Genomic DNA, 19,671 nt, shown 5'->3' on the forward strand with positions numbered 1-19,671 from the left:
TTCTTATAGCACAGTATGAGTTTTGGCCCTGTATCAATACCCTGATGAAGGGAGAGGAAAGTAGGGCTTTGCCTTAAAGTTGTACAAAGAAAAAAAATTACAAAAGGATTTCATAATTTCTCCTTATCCTTAATACAGATACATCTACAAACCATTTATACTTGACCCATTCTAAGAGCCATCCTGACAGGTATAAGTTGAGAGCTTTGCATTTTCTACAGATCAATATGAGCTTTGGCCCTATAACAATACACCAATAAAAAAAAATAATAATAAGGGGGGAAAGCCCCATTTTATATTTCCAACGCTAACGATTATATTACCTATATGCCTACTAAGAAAAAGAAACAAGAGAGAAAAAAGGCACTGCTTCCCCTTTTTCATAAAAATAGCAATGTAGGATACAGTATATGTAGTTAATACAGAGAATAATAAGATTTCCAGGTTTAGATTAAATGCTTAACATTAAACATAGAACAATATAAGCTTTCAGTCTTCTATAGCTTCTCCTTATCCTTGGTTCTGATACATCTACAAAACAATTTATGCTTGACCCATTCTAAGAACCATCCTGACAGATATATTTTCAGATTTAAGTTGAAAGCTTAACATTAAACATTTTCTACAAGTCAGTGTAGGCTTTAGTCCTAGGACAATACCCTAATAGAAGAAAGAAAAAATAAGGGGGGGGGAACCCCATTTTACATTTTCAGCACTAATGATTATATTACCTATATGCCTACAAAAGAAAAGAGACAAAAAAAAACAAGAGAGAAAGAGACACTGCTTCCCCTTTTTCATAAAAATGGAAATATAGAATACAGTATAACATTAAACATAAAACAATATGAGCTTTCGGTCTTCTTAAGGGGGTCTCATCTCGAGGCTTGCTACATCTTGTCGTTCCCGTAAAATTATATTCTGTCCCATTGGCCTTTGGCGTAGAAAGTGCAGTTGTACTCTTTCCCGCAGAATATGCATCGATAAATCTTGAGGCCGTTGCACCTCCTGGACTCCAGTATCAATACAATTTCCCCCCCAGAGAGATCCTTTAAATCGGTTACTTTCACTGCAGATCCATATTTCTTTTGATTGATTTTTGTACACTGTTGCTTTGAGATGGCTGTATGTCTTTTTTAAAAGGGTGTCCTTATCTGGGCTGCAGAACTCCGGCATCCCATTTTCCGTCTCCAGAATTTCAGATTTCTCTTCTACTGTTGGTTTTCCACCTTGTTTAGAGCTGTCATCAGCCACTGTTATTGATCCATTATTCCTGTTAAAGACGTCTTCCTTGGCATCTTGGATCTCCTTGAAGATATGAATTTCAGATTTCTCTTCTGCTGTTGGTTTTCCACCTTGTTTAAAGCTGTCATCAGTCACTGTTATTGATCCATCATTCCTATTGAAGACTTCTTCCTTGCCATCTTGGATCTCCTTGGAGATATTTTTGATCAATCCATCTAAAAATACTTTGTAATCTTGGGTTTGTATCTCTATTAGATGAGCCAATCTTTTTAACATAGACATGATTTTGACTTTAAAAAAAAAACGGCCCCAAACAATTTTACAAGTGGCCAGTAGAGGTCCTCTGTTTTATCCTCTAATGTTCCGGTACAGGCATATGACGTATTGAAGGCAGAGATTCTCGTGCTGGCACAGAGTTCTCGTGAGATTTTCCCATTCACAGCTTATCTTATCTTCGAAAACCAAAACAATTACAATAAGAGCTTTTGCCAATTAATTCGAGTTGATTTGAGTCCTTCTTCTGCTTAGTTAGGAGAATTAGCCTGCCTCTTAACGAGGTGGCTTCGGGCAGAGCAGAGTAAGAGGAGGGGGGAAACAAAGGGATTTGATGCAGGAAGAGAGACAGAGAAAAAAAAAAGCGAGAGATACTTGCAGTAAATGATGTTTTGGAACTCAGCCGATGTCCTCCCCTCAGTTCAAAGCGTTCATTTGGGGTAAATCAACATGTAGGGTTGAAGCAGATACTTTAAGATTAAAGAAAGAAAAGAAAGTCCGAGGTAGAAAATGGCAGTCGTCCTCTGGACCTGGAACGCTGACAGCCTATAATCCAGGGAGATATACTCCCTAAAGGATTGGAGACGGCCCCAAGAACTTCCTGGGTAGAAAGGTGAGGTGGGGTTTGCGTACCCCTCCTCTTTTCTGCCAATTGCTTGCACAATTGACCCCTGTCAGGCTTCAGAGATAGCAGAGCAGATGCCCTGCCACCCTCTCAGGACGACATCTTTAGCCACACCCGGCAATTTATTTCTTAAGAGATGTATTTCATAACTTAAGGCAGTGGTCCCCAACCCCTGGTTCGGGGACCGGTCCCAGTCCGTGGATCAGTCGGTACCGGGCCGCAGCTCCTTCCCATCCTCCTCCCCAGCTGCTGCCTCGGGGGCTGCCCTGCCACTCTGCCATCGGCTCACCTTTGGTGCTCTCTAGCAGCCACCATGGCTGGGACTCCCCCTCGGCATGGCACTGTGCAGCTGCTGCTGGCAGCACCCCCAAGCGGGTGGTGGAAATTCAGGGATGTTGGCGAGAAATCAAGTGGAGCAGGGGCTCAGGCAGTGGCAACGTCCCTCGGCAAAAGACTACCCCCACCCCTGGGCCTCAGTAAAATTGTCAACCGTTGACCGGTCCCTGGTAATAAAAAGGTTGGGGACCACTGACTCAAGGGAAGAGGAGACTACATCCATGATCCCAGTGCTCATCTTATATCATGCTTAGCAAGCAGCATAGCTGTGATATATCTACAGGAAATCCCTCTGATATTCACATCTAGTCTGTAGTCTGGCAGCAATAATGCTTCTAGGAAAGTGATTTGGCAACAGATTCTGTGAGTACTAGATAAAATACAAATCAGATAAATCTAGAGATCCTATATTTAAGTCAGTTTAGACCCTGATCCCATCAAATGTTAAATGCACATGAACACAATAGTCATTAGCATTCTTAGCACTGCATAGTAACAGGCAACATGAGGGACCATTTAACGCCCTATGCTTCTCGTAGGGCTCTTGGCTCTGCAAATATAGGCTGGTGATCCCTGGCTTGCGTGAAGTTCGCCTGGCTTTGGCCAGGGCCAGGGCCTTTCCACCTAGCTGGATCCCTTTCTGTTTACCCAATTCTGCTGTGATCATTCCATTCCTTCTTCGACATTCTACTGGTACAAATTATTCTTTAAAGAATGGGAGCAATGTACAATTGAGGTAAGGTAAAGATTTCAGCTATCGTTTTAAGACTTTCCTGTTAGATTTCACTGAATAATATTATTTCACTAATGTAAAAGATCAAAGTTGATACATTGATACAAGTTCAAGTAACACAGGAAAACTACATTGACAAATACAGATTTATATTGATTTTCATCTTTCCAATCTAGGAAATTTCTCTGAAAGAAAGTTTGCTGCTCTTAATTCGGACCAAGTTTCCTGGTACATTGATTAGCTTTCCAGTGTGACAGATGCATCATCATGTTCCTTCATATCTGCAGGCAAGGAAAACCAAGTGTGATTTTAATACAGATGCTATCAATAAGCCAACATAATGTTTTCCAAGGCCAAGGGCAAAATACTTGCACCTAATGTAACTGCTGACACTAAATAAATATCGAATAGCAGTCACTGAACACTGGTGGCTCTTTGCATCACATTCAGCATGACTGCAATAACCATGGCAGATTGCCTGAATGCTCCCTAGCCTTATTGTTAGCTATGTAATATTGCTTTAGCTTTTAGAAATGTGCCTGGCAATCTCAAAACTGCTTGTGACTGAGATATTTGCTTGTTCCACTAAGCTCTCATAATCAGTTGTTTGCAAGAGAAAAGAAAAAAACCCTAACTTCACAGTGAGAAAGTTGGCAATCTGAATCTTTATGTACTTACAAGCCACATATGTTTTTGTAACATACTTGCTGGTACCTATCTAAGAATGTGAAGCTTCAAAATCTAAAGCCTAAAAGGACAGAAAACAGGCTCACAATGTGACACATCCCAAAGATCTTGTTTCTGGTCAATACTGATAAGCATTTTGATTATATTATTATACAGTTCTAATTCAACATAGCATCTGAGAAAAGAACTACACATGTTAACCAATGTTTAAAAATATAAATAAGCTGCTGGGACTGTGATTTCTAGTACCTTTCTAAGCCTTACATGAAGAATAGATTCAGGTAGGTATCCATGTTGATCTGAAGCAACAGAACAAAGTGTGAGTCCAGTGACACCTCTAAAACCCACAATGTTTAATTCTGGGCATAAGCTTTCGTGTGCATGCACATTTCTTCAGATGCATGGAAACAGACTTCCTCAAGATTTTCCTGGCAACCAACTTCACCCACCCTCTCTCCACCTATATGTAAGCCTTGAAGAAGTCTGTTTTAGTGTATCGGAAGACATGTGCACGCACATAAAAGCTTATAGAAGAAGAAGAGTTGGTTCTTATATGCCGCTTTTCCCTACCCGAAGGAGGCTCAAAGCGGCTTACAGTCGCCTTCCCATTCCTCTCCCCACAATAGACACCCTGTGAGGTGGGTGAGGCTGAGAGAGCTCTGATATCACTACTCAGTCAGAACAGTTTTATCAGTGCTGTGGCAAGCCCAAGGTCACCTAGCTGGTTGCATGTGGGGGAGCGCAGAATCGAACCCGGCATGCCAGATTAGAAGTCCGCACTCCTAACCACTACACCTAGTATTAAACTTTGTTGGTTTGAAAGGTGTCACTGGACTCACACTTTGTTTTGTTGCTTCAGACTAGATGATCCTGGAGGTGTCTTCCAACTCTCTGATTCTATGATTCAGGGTTAAAAAAATGAGATTTTCTACCATGCTAGTCATATATGGGTCGTGCAAAATTGGTTTGGGTAGTCTTGCACGACACAACAAATTATTGTGTACATTTGTCTAGACAATGATTCTACAATTCTGCTTCTATGCTTTAGAAAAGAGAGTCTTAGAAATCTGACTAGAATACAATACCTTCTTTCCCACAGAAAAAAAGATGAGCTACGTAGCTGTCTAAAAATGTGACACAAAACGGATAGTGGATGTTTCTTTGGTCTTTTTAGTGACCCTGGATTTTTTCCTCTTCACTGTAGGAGTTTCCTTTTTCTTGTGACATGTTTCCTTCTCAGCATAGTATGCTTCTAAGGCTGCTAAGAAGGATTTTTGTGTCCAAGGATTTGGTGGGATTCCCATCAAAGGCTGAAATAGAAATATTAAATTAACATTTGATTTGGGAAGTGAAAATGCACATAAACTACAATTATATTTGCAATTCATCCTTTCATAAATGCCTTTCTATAGTTTGGTGTCAGTTTCCGTATAATGATATGAATAAGTAGTGCAAACCATGAGGCTGGTGTACTTGGAAAACTCGTAACATTAGCCTAGTTCTTATTTTCAGTTATTAGAGCTCTCTGGGGCAGATCATAATCATAAACAAACTTCCTATAGACTTTTGTTCTGAAAAATTCCAAAGGGCAAGTTGTATTAAGCTGTTGGCAGCAACAGCCAAGAATCCTGTAACAGCCTTTCAGCCTTGCGGTAGCTTTTAGGGTGTCACAAAAATCCATTCTTGTTCTAACCCTCTGGTTATTTCAGTCTAAAAGGTTATGCAGCACGTTCCCATTGATGTTTACTCAGTGCAAAGGCCATTTATTCCCGGGAGTGTGGGGAAAACCTTGATGGTATGATCAGTCAAAAGTTAGCTCCACGCTCAGTGACAACGTAGTTCTACGCCATGGCAGAACCGACAGGATGTAAAGGTTTGGCAAGTGTCAGCCGTCGGGCATCAGGCTTGTAAACGCCACCCACTTCCGAGCCCCACGGCCAGGAAGCGGTCTGTAACGCCCCATTGTATTAAGCGGGGCTTATTTCCGGGGAAGCATTTGGAGCAGGGGTAGTCAAACTGCGGCCCTCCAGACGTCCATGGACTACAATTCCCAGGAGCCCCTGCCAGCAAATGCATTCGCTGGCAGGGGGCTCCTGGGAATTGTAGTCCATGGACATCTGGAGGGCCGCAGTTTGACTACCCCTGATTTGGAGGGTCGCAGCGGCCGGTAGTCTTCGCAAGGGCCGACGTGTCCGGGAGGGGGCGCTCGCAGGCGGGGCGTTTCCCGAGGCCGGAAGCCCCGAGCCGTGGCCGCGCCCGCGCAGACGCCGCGTCCGCACGCGGAGCATGGAGGAGCTGTGGAGCACGCGTGTGTCCGCCCTCTCGGCCTACCGCTCGGTGGCGCCGCGCGAAGAGCCTCGGAAGCAGCCGGCCCGCCCGGCCCGCGGCGCCTCCGTCTCGCCCGGCAGCCAGAAGACCCCGACGCGGCGTGCCAAGCGGCGGGCGGGCGGGGCTCGGGCGGGCCCCCCAGGAGCCGCGAATGGGGCCCTGCCGCCAGCCTCCCGGCCCGCCCCGGCGGCGGTGGCCAAGAATCGGAGGGTTAAAGCGCGCTCTGGGCCCGGGGCTGCCGCGCGGCGGCCGACGGTGCCGGGAAGGGAGGGAGCGTGTGCCCAGCAGCCTCCGGCGGGCCCGTCGCTCGGCCGCCTCCTGCAGGAACTGGGCACGGTCGCGCACAGCCGGGAGAGGGCGGCCGGGCTCTTCCAGTGGCTGCTGGCCCCCGCCGCCCCGCCGCGGTTCTTCGACCGGCACTGGGAGAAGCAGCCCCTCCTCGTCCGCCGGGGCAACGCGGCCTATTACGAGGGGCTCTTCTCCACGGCCGAGTTCGATGCCATCCTGCGCGAGCGGGAGGTCCACTTCGGCGTCAACTTGGACGTGACGAGCTACGAAGACGGGAAGCGGGAGACGCACAATCCGCAGGGCAGGGCTCTGCCGGCCGTCGTGTGGGATTTCTACCGGAACGGCTGCTCCCTCCGCCTGCTGAACCCCCAGGCCTTTTCGGCCACGGTGTGGCACTTCCTCTCCCTCTTGCAGGAGCAGTTTGGCAGCATGGTGGGAGCCAACACTTACCTGACTCCCGCCGGGACTCAAGGCTTTGCTCCTCATTACGACGACATCGAGGCCTTTGTCCTCCAGCTAGAGGGAAAGAAGCGCTGGCGGGTCTACAGCCCCAGGACAGCGGCAGAGGTCTTGCCCCAGTTTTCCAGCGGCAACTTTGCTCAGAACGAGATTGGAGAGCCAATTCTGGAAACCGTCCTAGAGGCCGGGGACTTGCTGTATTTCCCACGTGGCTTCATCCATCAAGGGGACTGCCTCCCTGAAGCGCATTCACTCCACATCACTGTCTCCTCATTCCAGAGAAACTCCTGGGGAGACTTGTTGGAAAAACTCCTCCCTGCAGCTTTGCAGATGGCCATGGAAGAGGATGTGGAATATCGCCAGGGGCTCCCTAGAGACTATCTGGAATACACAGGAGTCCTGAACTCGGATGTGATTGATCCGCGCAGAACTGCCTTTATGAGAAAGATCCATACTTTAATCGCTAAACTTATGAGCTATGCACCAGTTGATGCTGCCGTGGATCAAAAAGCCAAGGATTTTTTCCATGATTGCCTCCCTCCAGTACTGACTGAGACTGAAAAGGCCCTCAGTGTATATGGACTTCCTGCACGGTGGGAGAATGGAGATGTGCGAGACGTCGATGTCCCCTTCAGGGCAAATACACAGATACGGTTGCTTTGGCATGGAATCCTCAGGCTGTGCAGTGAAGGAGACAGAATGCTGCTCTATTACACCACAGAAAACTCAAGGGTGTATCATAAGGAGGAGCCCAAGTACTGTGAAATAGAGCCAGAATATACAGATGGTATTGAATTTTTGCTCTCTTCTTACCCAAAGTATGTCAGTGTAGAAGACCTTCCATGTGTCACCTTGGATGATAAGATTGCTTTAGCCACTGTTTTGTTTGAAAAGGGATTGCTGATTACTAAGAGCCCTCTGTTTTCTGTGTAATGTGTCATGTATGACCAAAATAAATGTTCTGAGTAAGGATGCCCTTTTGTTCCACTTACTAGTAATTCTGAGAGAGAAGTCCAAATCTTCGCAATCTTCTCATCTGCGCAGTAAATCTGACCTGGATGGACAAATTAGTATTTTAGATTTCATCTGGCCCTAACCAGAAACAGTGCTAACCCTGGCTTGGATCCTATTCCTGCCCAAAATTTCTGTTGATGGAGGGATTTCCATTTGCAGAACTGTGATTTTTTTCCCCTGTCTTGCCCATTTCCATAGGTTGCCCACAATGCCCGCTGAAATACTCCCTGAAAGGGTCTGAGGTCTGACGTGGGAAAGGTACAAAAATCATAACACACAGCCTTAAATCTGCAGAAATGTTATGTGTGACCCAACTCTATATCTCCACATTAGCTTATGACATAAATTTTGACAGCCAATTCCTCTGTGAGCAAGAGGGCATCTCTTGGATTTGGTCCCTTAGTGTGTTCTGTTACTCTGAAAACTGCCTTTTTCTGGCTTTGTGGCAGGTTGTCATAATAAAAGATTGCATCAAGCACACACACTTGACTCTAAGGCTTCTCCCTTAGCAAAACTGAATCATTTAAATGGAACCTGGACTTGATTGTATGAGTGAGCAAGTTGATACACTCTGGTGCCTAATACAGTCAAGTAGAAACAGGTTCATACAGTAAGAGGACCACAGATAATTTGACTGTACAACACATTTTTTATACTGTCTTTAAAGCTGCAAGGGTGAGGCTGTCTAATGATCCACTAGCTGGAGCTCCACCCTCAAGAGGCCAGGCAACCATGTAGTTGTATTCTACATAAAGGATGGGGGATCTAAGAACTTTTAAGACAACAATTTTTTCACAACCAAGCTCTGACTTTTTTAAATAGAGCAGAAACTTTCTTGGCAGGACTTATCTCAAACACAATTTCAACAAGATCCCTTCCATTTCATCTATGAAATTGGGTAGTCTGGGTTTTAAAGAGCCTTTGAAGGCCCTTTTGGTGGAATAATTAATGCAAGTTAAGTACAAAATATAACATTCTAGCAAACAAGTCCCCCCCATCACAAATTACCTGTTGGAGTACATTTAACAGCATCAAGAAAGATCTCACAAAGATCTTTATAAATAAAGGCATCATCCTTGTCACGATAAATGCGGTGAGCTTCGTGCCACGTCCTCTCCGTTATCTCTTTAAGTTTTTGGAGTTTCTGGATCACCAAATCTTTTTGGGTTAATGTAGCAATCTGCATCACAGGAAGGGTTTTTATTGCTAATGTTTTTCAATAGCACGTCAACTATTCAAATCACCAGACTTGTACCTTATTTTCTCAGTTATCTGAAATTAGGTCTTCACTAATTTTCTTTAATTTAAATCAATAAAAACACCACAAAGCAGTCATCAAGCTCTCGTATTCACGAGAGCTCTTCAGGTTAGGATGTGGGGGGGGACAAGGGGGGAGCAAGATAGAAAGCCAAAGTGTGCAGATTGTAAACATCCTTAAGTAGATGTCAATTCTTCCCTCCTCTTTTTGTTTTGTTTTTCATACCTCAGTCTGAAGAACAAAGGAAGTAAACTCAAGCACTTTCTGGCTACTTTGTGGTGTCTCAGTTGCTCCTAATAAAGACATTCCCGTATTACTGTTTGGGATTTTTAACTAAGATATGTGCAGAACCATGACTGCTTTTTGCTGCTGCTTTGGCTTGTATATGAAAATATCATGAGGTCCTGTATTATTTCAGTTACTCTTTTAAGTAGGCACTGAAAACTGAATGAGGCAAACATATAATCTACAATGACGTTTTATCATAAGCTGATTTGTGAGGAATAAGAGTAACATTTCATTTAAATTATGTCCTGTGTTTCCGTTTGTCTATCCACAAAGTGGCTTGTAAAAGTCGGAATGCCCAAAACAACAGAAGCCTATATGAATTGACCAGCCCCCCCCAAATCATACTACATATTCATGAAACACATGCCAGGTTTGAATCGGTGCTCGCCCACATGCAACCAGCTGGGTGACCTTGGGCTCGCCTCAGCACTGATAAAGCTGTTCTCACCGAGCATCTAGTCCAACCCTCTGCAGAATGCAGGAAATTCACAACTACCTGCCCACCATGGTGGCCCAGATGATCACCCCCCCCCATAACCAGAATCCCTGGCTAGTCTGGCCTGGAGGAAATTCACCTCTTGACCCCAAAGTGGTGATTGGCATTTCCCTGGACATGCAAAAAAGAGCCACAAGAGCCAATATTTGTTCTAATACTTTGGATTATATATGTCTAATCTCATCCTGGCAATGTCCACTTATTCCTGGATAACTGAAAGCCAGCCTGGGGGTGAGGAGGTGGAATGGAAAACGGAGAGTTGTTCAGGAAGTATCTTTCAATCTGTGATCTATAGGCCTGCAAAATTTTTTGTCTTTCCTGATATAAATTCTAAGAATGAATTTGATCTTGTGCATTTCATTCACCTTGTCCTTGATCAGTTGAATCATTTCTTGTTCTTCTTCCTGCTGGAAATCAAATGTCACAACTGCACGATTCAGTTCTCTGAATTTGAAATAATAGACAGCTTGTTAGTTGTGTGCTGCAGAGATCCCACCTGCCAGCCTCTGCAAAGTAAACAGCTTGCATATTACTAGTTGCTGGTTGGCCTGAATTTATTCCAGCCTTCACTTAGCGCCACAACCCTGAATTAGTTGCCGCGATTTAAGATGTGCTTTGTGTCACTGCAAAATCCAGTCTTTTTATCTGTTGTTCATCTATCAGGTGTACATAGCACATTCTCCTCCATATCCCATAACATTGATAAGAAGAATATGACTGCCTCAGCACACAGATGTGTCTTATTTTAGGAAACGGGTGACTTACTCTTTGACCAATTCATTTGGTTCCAGTATCATTCTCTCCAGTAAAGTAGCTCGAACTTTTTCATCCTGCAGCTGGAGGGTGATGATACTACGGCAGGCTTCCCTTCGTACCCCAGGATCCTCTTCATAATGGACAGCCCAGAGAAGAAGATCTTCTAGCTGGGGACTTGCCTCACCAATCTGACCCAGAGCTGGCAGCCAAGAAAATAATATCCATCTTATCTAAGTCAGACTACATTTACTCACACAGTACTTGTCAAATCCAGAAAACTGGTATACCTTTAATGGTGTCCTAGCCTCAGAAATTAAACACTGAAAAGGGTGTGGGGGGGAACTTGATCAAGGGAAGGATTAACAATCATTTTTGTCTTGAAGCAAAAACTTGGTTATTAAATAAACTGCATTTTATAGATGACAGCAATATCATCCACTTTCGGTAATTTAGCCACAATTGGTTGTTTTTCATAATATATGTTAATATTGCATCCCTAGAAGTTTTAAATTCTGCATACAATATATCTGCCAGCACATTTCACTAGTGTTGGAAAATAGATAAGCTTGCATTTAGCCAGTTATTTCTGTAGGCAGGAGCTCTGCCTTTGGAGCATGGCCTTCCTGTTTCCATGCTCCCTACTGCAACCCAAAATGCTTCCAAACTCCTGTTCCAGGGGATCCACTGTCCCTCAGGAGCAACATTTGTGGTAGGCATTTTTTCACCATAACCACAAAGAGGTGGGAAAGTTGTGTTTTGCAAGCAGAATTTCTGGCTGTAGAAAATACTTGGCTGTATCTATGCTACTGGCTTGGACTCTACCTATTTTCCTCATGGTGTGAAGAGGAAAGCCCCCCTTTTGAGCAGCAAAAGGCTATTCCAGAGATCGTGGGTAGGGATGCCAGCCCTGAGGTGGGACCTAGGGATCTCCCAGGAATACAGATCACCTTCAAACTACTGAGATATGTTTCTTAGAGAAATGGATGCTTTGGAGGATGGACTCTGTAGCATTTGACTCCACTGAGGTCCCTGACATCTCTAGGCTCCATTCCCAAATCTCCAGGAGTTTCTCAGCCTGGATCTGCCAACCCTACCCCCCCCCTCCATCTCTCGCCAGTGGCCAAGGTGGGCTGACAACTCTAACATAAGATGCAAGGCCTCAAACAACTATGAGGCTGGCAAATCACACAAACAAAGACCACAAGCAGAGCAGAACCTGAATCTGTCAACCGCTGCCTCTTGGATACCTCTATCAAGCAGGGCTAGGTGACCACAAATCTATAGATCGTCAGGGCTCCAGTTCACTTCTGATGGGGCCTAGGCTGCTTGCTCTGAACCCCCAAATCTGAGGCTGAACAAATGAACATTTCTGGGGCTGAATATATCCAACTCTTTCATATGAAGCTGCCTTATCCCTCTTTCTTCTCCCCTCCCCCCAGTCTTTTTCTTCTTGGGCTGGCCTATGGATTCAAGCAGGCGGGATGAGTCCTTTATGGCTATCTTTCTTTGTATCATGTGTATTTTTCTGGATATGGGCTGTTTCTACAAGCAATGATTCTCCATGTAGTTTGCATTGCCACAATCATGCAGTTCTAATATATTTTAAACCCTATATGTAGGTTAATGTTTGCAATTAATCCAGCAAATTAAGTCATTCCCACTCACAAAAACTCCACAAACAAGATTCAGTATGTTTTAAGCTAATGAATTTTAAACATCCTAGACCACAATCCCAAAACTGCTTCTAGATTAGGTCTATACCTCTGTAGGAAACATTAGGGTTTTAGTCTCTGTAGTACCTCTAATGGCGAAGGCTTTGATCTTGCAGAGGGGATCAGTCTGCATTATTTTAAAAAGGCATTTAAGTACCTAAGAAACAAAAGGTATGGGACTCAGTAACTTACAGTTTGTTTTAAATATACTGACCTATACCAAATAATAAACAACATTGCAACAACAGCACTAAAGAGAGATGTCAGGTGGCGCCATGTACATAGCAAACATGCACAAAATGGAATCCACCAAACAAAGTTATTCTTGTGATTTTCAAAAAACTTGGCAACACTTCTTTTTTCGTTTGCAAAAAAATAAAGAGAACAAAGGAGGTGGCATTCATTATCTGGTAGATTTATTGTTTCTTTGTGCCCAACTTCCTTCTCTTGAGGGACATGCACAACAGATAACTGCCTTGTGCAAACCTCATTACGATGAAAGGGAGATCACATCTCTCATTTGTTTTTGTGTGCCTTTATGCCTTTCAGTGTGGCTATGGGAAGAAATGTTCCTCATGGGAATGAATGGTAAGCATTGCTGAGTTGTTTTGAACATTAAATATATTATGAGCTGCAGAACACAAGAATTAGACTTTGCATTAAATCAAGTGGCAGTCTGTAAACCAGATCTAGGCTTCCAGGCAACCTTAAGGCTCTAGGAAATTTTAACCATGGTGCAATAAAAGACATTGATCACAATTCCCCTTCTAAGGAAGGAAAACAATGACTGTATTCCATATAAATATTATATTAACGTCACATGTATGTTCTTGAAAGGCAAAACATCACTGCCAGTCTAGCTGGTAAAGGTATCTTTCATGAAACCTGTTTCTCCTTTATGCCTCCCCACCAGCACATCAACTTAGTGTATCAAACTATTTTTTACTTAGCTCATTGGTCTATCTAACCCAGGGGTAGTGAAACTGCGGCCCTCCAGATGTCCATGGACTACAATTCCCAGGAGCCCCTGCCAGCATTTGCCCTGCATTTGCTGCCCTGCATTTGCTGGCAGGGGCTCCTGGGAATTGTAGTCCATGGACATCTGGAGGGCCACAGTTTCACTACCCCTGATCTAACCCAACATTGTTCCGATGGGCAGCAGCTCATCAAGGTTTCAGGCAGAGGTGTTTCCCAGCCCTATTACCTGAGACCCTTTCCATCAGGGTTCTGAGCAACCTGGACCTTCTGCATTCAATGGGCCAATCAGCTATCTCTCTTCTCCAACTAAATACAAGGCATTTACTGCTCAATGATGCCAGCTTTGTTATAGATCTTGACCTTCACCCAGCTGTAGCTGCAAGTAACATATTTCAGACCAGATGGTGATACAAAACTCAATCAGCATCAAAACACACATAAAACCTGTGAGGCAAAGTACTGTAATTTCCCTTAAGGGTTAATGTGATTATTAGCGGGCCTGTTACAGTTAACAGGTGTCCATGGACTGGGGCTTTCGATAGATACCATTCTCATCTCTTTCAAGGCCAAATTCAAGAATGTGGTAATTAGTTAATCATGAGAACAACATTGCTCTTAAATAAAAACACAAAAGAGAGATCTCAGATGGCACCATGTACATAGCAAACATGTACAATGTGTTCACCAAACAAACTCCACCAGTTGTGCAACCAGATGGGAGAGGGGTATTAGGATGTTAATGTCTTCTGGAAAGTTTCATCAAGGAAGATAGTGATATATTTCTGCAAAAGACTTTTGAATACATCTTTATTTTTACAAAGGTCTGCTTCATTTGTGCATATTTAACCTCAAGCACTCACAGGGCTGGGTAGTGCTCAGGCAAGGAGTGGTGATCTAGGGGGACCAGCTGAGGGTCTGTGACACAGCTGGTTCAAGAGGAAGAGCATCACCATGCAGGTGGGTTACACTTCCAGATATGCATCTGCATGCAGAAAGCTAGTTCTGTGCAGAGATCTCGCATGCTGGATTGGTAACCTGATCATCTATGAGGATGCTGTATTTTCAGTCCCTTGGACGGGTATCTGGAGAGCAGGATGGTCCCAAGAATGCAGAAGTTGGAACGTTTTCCCCACTTTATTTCATTTATACCCCACTTTTCTCTTTAAAGGAGGCCCAAAGCAGCCCACATCATTCTCTCATCCTTTTTATACTCACAACAACCCTGTGAGGTAGGTTAAAACTAGAAGTATATTGACAGGTGCAAGGCCACCTAGCAAGCTCCCATGGCAGAACGGGGATTTTAAGCTGAGTCTCCCAGATCCATATCTGACACTCTAACTACTACTACACCATGCTGGCTCTTAAATTTATCACTGCCTCTGCATTCAAGGCCTTTGTCAGGTATTTGGAACACTCACTGAGTCGTCTCTGATCCTGAGCGTTCCAGCTGCCTGGCAGGCTTCCTTTCGGACAGCAACAAAGTCATCAGCAAAACATTGAAGAAAACTAGGGAGCAACTTGGCTGTCATGAGTTTTAACCAGCCGATCAGCGTAAGAGCTTCCACCCTTGTCCGGCAATCTCCTCTTTTCAGCTTCACTCTGAAAGCACAAGCAGGTCTTTAATGAATCCTGGGTGATCTCTCTGTGTATGTCCAAGATAATATTTATTCAGACTTGTGTGTGTTTGTGTGTGCAACAATGTTTACATGTCTATTTGAATTCAAAAATAAACAGGAGTCTCATGGGGCCTTAAAATAAACAGTATCATTCATTCCTTCAGCTGTTCTGAGTAAATTTTCACAAAGCAGTAATTCTATGTACAAGCATGTGGGGGGGGGGGGGGGGTGAGAAATAGACATTTGGATCAAGGGCCATGGAAAGCAGGATGTACCTGGTGAATCGCACTTAAAATTAAAATCTAATCAAGAAAAATACAGAAACCATTCACAATTTAACACCTTTAATAATTAACGGCCCCTGTATATTTCTTAATGAGGGTTGGCTCTAATACCGTTAAATTTCACCAGGTACTTCTTGCATTTAGTAGCTCCTTGACCATGCGGAATCATGAGGGGTCTCTCGTCAGGAAGCATGCAAATTCACGGATTACTATCACGCATTTGCAAGCAGGAGGCAGTGCGCATTTTACACCTCCATGCGGAATCAGTCTTAGTTGTAATTTTCATGCAGTAATAGAACCAGCCCCAATATGAACTTCATTTTCAACAGCTAGATGCATTTAGCAGTACTCTTTCCTATAGAACTTGTTACTCGTGTTTTTATATTATCTATAATTGTATTTATTATATTTTATCACTACAAAGAGCAAATGAAATTAATAAAGGTAATGGATATAAGTTGTCTTGTATATATAAGGATGTCAGTATGTTTCATTTCAAATGCCAGAATTGTTATCAAGGTAGTCTATTGCTATGGCTACCTGCCTTTCAGAATCTTTCAATTAATGCAGATTAAAGTGGCTGTCATGTTGTATACCATTTACCTGAGCTGGTCATGGACTTCTTTCCCAAGTGCCAAGTACCCCAAAGCCCGGGCAGCTGCCTGCCTTACATCAGATTTCCAATCTGTCCACATCAGTTGAACAAATTTGTTCTTGAGATCCTGCATAGAAGATCGCATAACAAGGATCGCATAACAGATATCTGAACACCCTCGTTTCAAATGACATCATTTAAAAACAGTATAAATCTGTCTACAGTATAAGCTTACTGTAAATTAGATACACACACAAAGACACACAAAGTGACAATTCTTTCAATCTACATTGTATATTTGAAACATATTACTCCAAATTACTAGGTGTGAAGTTCATGTTTTGAAACACAGCACAAAAAAAATACTATTATTTTCATAATGGGCCAACATGACTAGCTGCAATTTTTGTCTATATGCAAGAAGAATTATTCTGAAACAGACTGAATTGCCTAAGAGTAGAATTTCTATTAATCTGCAATCATGTCATATTGAACTGCAAACTTATTAGCACCATATTAATGTAAGTACTCAGGAAAATGACATTATCAATATTTTCTTACACATTGGATTCCTGAGGGGAAACCTACCTGACTGATGGGTCCAGGAATATGAGAGAACGTTTTACAGGCCAAGACTCTGCGTTTCCATTGGTAGCTATTCAGTTCAGAAGCCAGTAAACATTGAACCAAGCCCTGGAAGGGTTAAGTCAACAAGTGATAAGCCAAAAAGAACTCAAAGTATAATCACAAATGAAGATCCTTAATATTATGTCTAGCTATAGGAGGCCTCATTGGGCTATGCAATTAATGGAAGTCTTTGGCCAAGTACCTCAGCCAAGTACCCCAATCTGATTGACAGGACTTTAGAAACAGTCACTTGGCTTTTGTGTGGTTTCTGTCAGCTCTTTCCCTGGAGTAAAAGGTGGACGAGAGAAACCTCACATGTGCTTAGGATTGTAAAACATTTAGTGAGATCAGAAAGTTATTAATGAAATGACAGAATAGGCAGGATTTATTTATTTACAGAAAATTGGACACCATCTTTCTGGATGAGACCAATAGTCCATTTAGTCCAGCATCCTGCCTCACACAGTAACCAATCAGTTCCAAGGGCATAGGGCTTTCTCATGATGTGGCCTTCTGATTCTGGGAGGTTTAGTGCCTTTAGATGTGAAAGTTTCCCTCAGCCACCATGGTTAACAGCTGTTAATATCCGCCATGAATTCTTATTATCCCCCTTTTAAAGCTGTTTATTCCAATGACCATCACTACATACTCTGGCAGCAAATTCCACATCTTAATCACTCACTGTGTAAAGTAGTACTTCCTTTTATCCATCCTGAATCTACTGCCTATCAGCTTCACTGGATGCCCCCAAGTTCTAGAATTATGGGGGGAGGGAGTCTGCCAGCTCTTTCTATCCCATGCATGATTCTATAAACCTCTGTCATGTTCCCCCTGGGTCATCTCTTTTCTAAACTGAAAAGTCCCAGACTCTTCAGCCTTTCTCATAGGAGCCTTTCTCATCTTGGTTGCCCTCCTCTGTACTTTTTCCAGCTCTGCAATGTCCTTTTTGAGATATGGTGACCAGAACTGAACACCGTATTCCAAATGAGGCCACACCATAGATTTTTACAGGGGCATTCCAATGTTGTTTTGTTTTGTTTTCAACCCCTTTCCAAATAATCTCCAACACAGTGTTTGCTTTTTTAATTGCTGCAGCACACTAGACTGACACCTTAATGGAACTATCCACTATGACCAAGCTCTTTTCCCCTCTCAGTTTGAGCATGTTCAGACCCCATTAGCCTAGACTCTCTCCAAGGAGAAAGAACCTCACCAGTGTGACACAATGACTCTCTAATCTGCCTTTTGTGCAAACATGCATGCCTGGTGCTATGAACAATATTCAATGTCTGTTTTCAACACTGATGAATTGCATTCTGGGGAAACTTGATTCCAAAAACACCAATGGCTTATGGCTGTTAACCATGTCGACCTTGTTAGTAACCCCCTGAACTTTGATATACCTACAGTTTGTCTGCTGAGCTGAACTAACAAAAGACAAGCCTGCTCTTCTGTGGCATCATTCTTTTTATCAAACACTTGAGACAGGATCCTTTTCACAACTGGGAAAGTAGCAATGCCCTCCAGGGCCAGGCACTGAGCTGCTGCCCAACTGTCTGCAGAATTTCCTGATGACAAAAAGAAAATCACTGTCCAATGCTTAAAAAAGGAGGAAACCATTCTAGCTGTAGTTGCAATATAATATTTTAGTTTATTATGGCACATTTAATTGTTAAAGCACTGAAAGTTTGGATTCTAAACAAGCCAGGGACAAGTACACAGGATTATTTAGGGAGATAATAGATTTACTGACTGAGCAGTAATATCAGGGCTCTCTCCACCTCACCTATCTCACAGGATGTCTGTTGTTGGGAGAGGGAAGGGAAGGGGATTGTAAGCCGCTTTGAGACTCCTTCGGGTAGAGAAAAGCGGCATATAAGAACCAATTCTTCCTCTTCTTCTAATAGTATACAAGATAGAGTCTATGCCTACAAAATGAAATACTGTAGAACAACCTAAAGTATGTCTCTGAACAACTGGACAAGAACATGCAATTAAAAAAAAATTACTTCCTTTGATACTCCACTTCTGTCCCCAATGTGGATTCAAAGTGGATAACAACCCTTCTCCATTTTATCCACACAATCCTGTGAAGTAGATGCAGGCCTCATAGTCTAACCACTGCACCATACTGCTACTTTACCAGACCTTCTAAACTATAACATGAAAAGTGGTGTGAGTTCACAAGAAGATGTTAATTCTTTTCTGGACACTTGGAAACTAGCTTGCAGGAGCTCAAGAAGAACAAAGGACAAACTAGTATTTCTATCTCTACTCATGCACTATTAGTTCATCTGTGACCATGACCCAAATTAAGCTTTTACCACCTTCTATTCATGATAATAATAACTACTTCCATGGTGGACAACACAGTTGACACTCTAGCATGTGGTCCTTTTGTATCATTAAACATTTCCAGCAAAGGCTTCCCATACCTGGCTTCAGACTTCCTTCTTCAACAGTCTGCACAGGAACCAATGAGCAATGTACACTTGCACATAAACCATGTCTAGAACAATGTCCTATCCTGCATGACTCCTATAGAAATCTTATTGTTGTATGTCTTTACTCATGCAAATCTACTCAGTGTCATACTTCACCTTCCCTTTAAGCAAACTATCTACACATCCACATGATGCCGAGGTAGGCAGCATATACTCTGCTATGGCTCATGGGCTTTCCTTCACGTTTTCAGAATATTGCCTTTCAATTTCCATAATAAAAGCTCACGACCCTCATCTCTGTGGGGATAAGCTTGAAAATGCAATGCAAATGTAATAAATATTTGAAAAGCTCTGTAATCAGAAGACAAAAAAAAGAGACAGCTATTGAAGGTTACTCTTTATAAGCTTATGAACTGAAATAATGGGATCAATATTTTGTATAAATTAATATACAAAGCTGCTTTATACTGCATCAGACCACCGGCCATATTAACTCAGTTGCTCTTTCAGATATTTCCCAGCTCTGTTTCATCTTGAAATAATAACTGAATATAAGACCTTCTATAAGCAAAAGAGATACTCATAGAAGGCTCTTAAACATGTAGATGACTTATGGTTGGATTTTTTAT

The 19,671-nt window shown here is 43.0% G+C and overlaps 2 protein-coding genes across 3 annotated transcripts in view; one reads left to right on the forward strand and one right to left on the reverse strand.

Annotated features, from left to right (window-relative positions):
- Positions 1-267: 267 nt before the first annotated feature.
- Positions 268-19,671, reverse strand: part of HEATR4 (HEAT repeat containing 4) — a 31,893-nt gene continuing 12,489 nt past the window's right edge. For both annotated transcript variants that reach the window (XM_077322711.1, XM_077322710.1), the window contains 11 exons: positions 18,006-18,166; positions 16,560-16,664; positions 15,980-16,098; positions 14,895-15,075; positions 12,586-12,655; positions 10,796-10,985; positions 10,396-10,474; positions 8,997-9,168; positions 7,967-8,028; positions 4,985-5,209; positions 268-3,493 (listed from right to left, as the gene is read on the reverse strand). In XM_077322711.1, coding sequence (XP_077178826.1) covers positions 5,024-5,209; positions 7,967-8,028; positions 8,997-9,168; positions 10,396-10,474; positions 10,796-10,985; positions 12,586-12,655; positions 14,895-15,075; positions 15,980-16,098; positions 16,560-16,664; positions 18,006-18,166 — 1,325 coding nt within the window. In that variant the 3' untranslated portion in view covers positions 268-3,493; positions 4,985-5,023. The remainder of the gene's footprint in view (positions 3,494-4,984; positions 5,210-7,966; positions 8,029-8,996; positions 9,169-10,395; positions 10,475-10,795; positions 10,986-12,585; positions 12,656-14,894; positions 15,076-15,979; positions 16,099-16,559; positions 16,665-18,005; positions 18,167-19,671) is intronic.
- Positions 6,054-7,948, forward strand: RIOX1 (ribosomal oxygenase 1). The gene has a single exon (XM_077322712.1). It carries the CDS (start codon positions 6,186-6,188, stop codon positions 7,905-7,907), a length of 1,722 nt encoding a protein of 573 aa, XP_077178827.1. The 5' UTR covers positions 6,054-6,185; the 3' UTR covers positions 7,908-7,948.

The sequence above is a fragment of the Paroedura picta genome, chromosome 2 (genome assembly GCF_049243985.1).
Source record: "Paroedura picta isolate Pp20150507F chromosome 2, Ppicta_v3.0, whole genome shotgun sequence".
In the NCBI taxonomy this organism is placed as follows: domain Eukaryota; kingdom Metazoa; phylum Chordata; class Lepidosauria; order Squamata; family Gekkonidae; genus Paroedura; species Paroedura picta.

What these genes read in the sequence shown, in the direction of transcription:
- RIOX1 (XM_077322712.1), top strand. Translation starts at nt 6,186, where the DNA reads ATGGAGGAGCTGTGGAGCACGCGTGTGTCCGCCCTCTCGGCCTACCGC.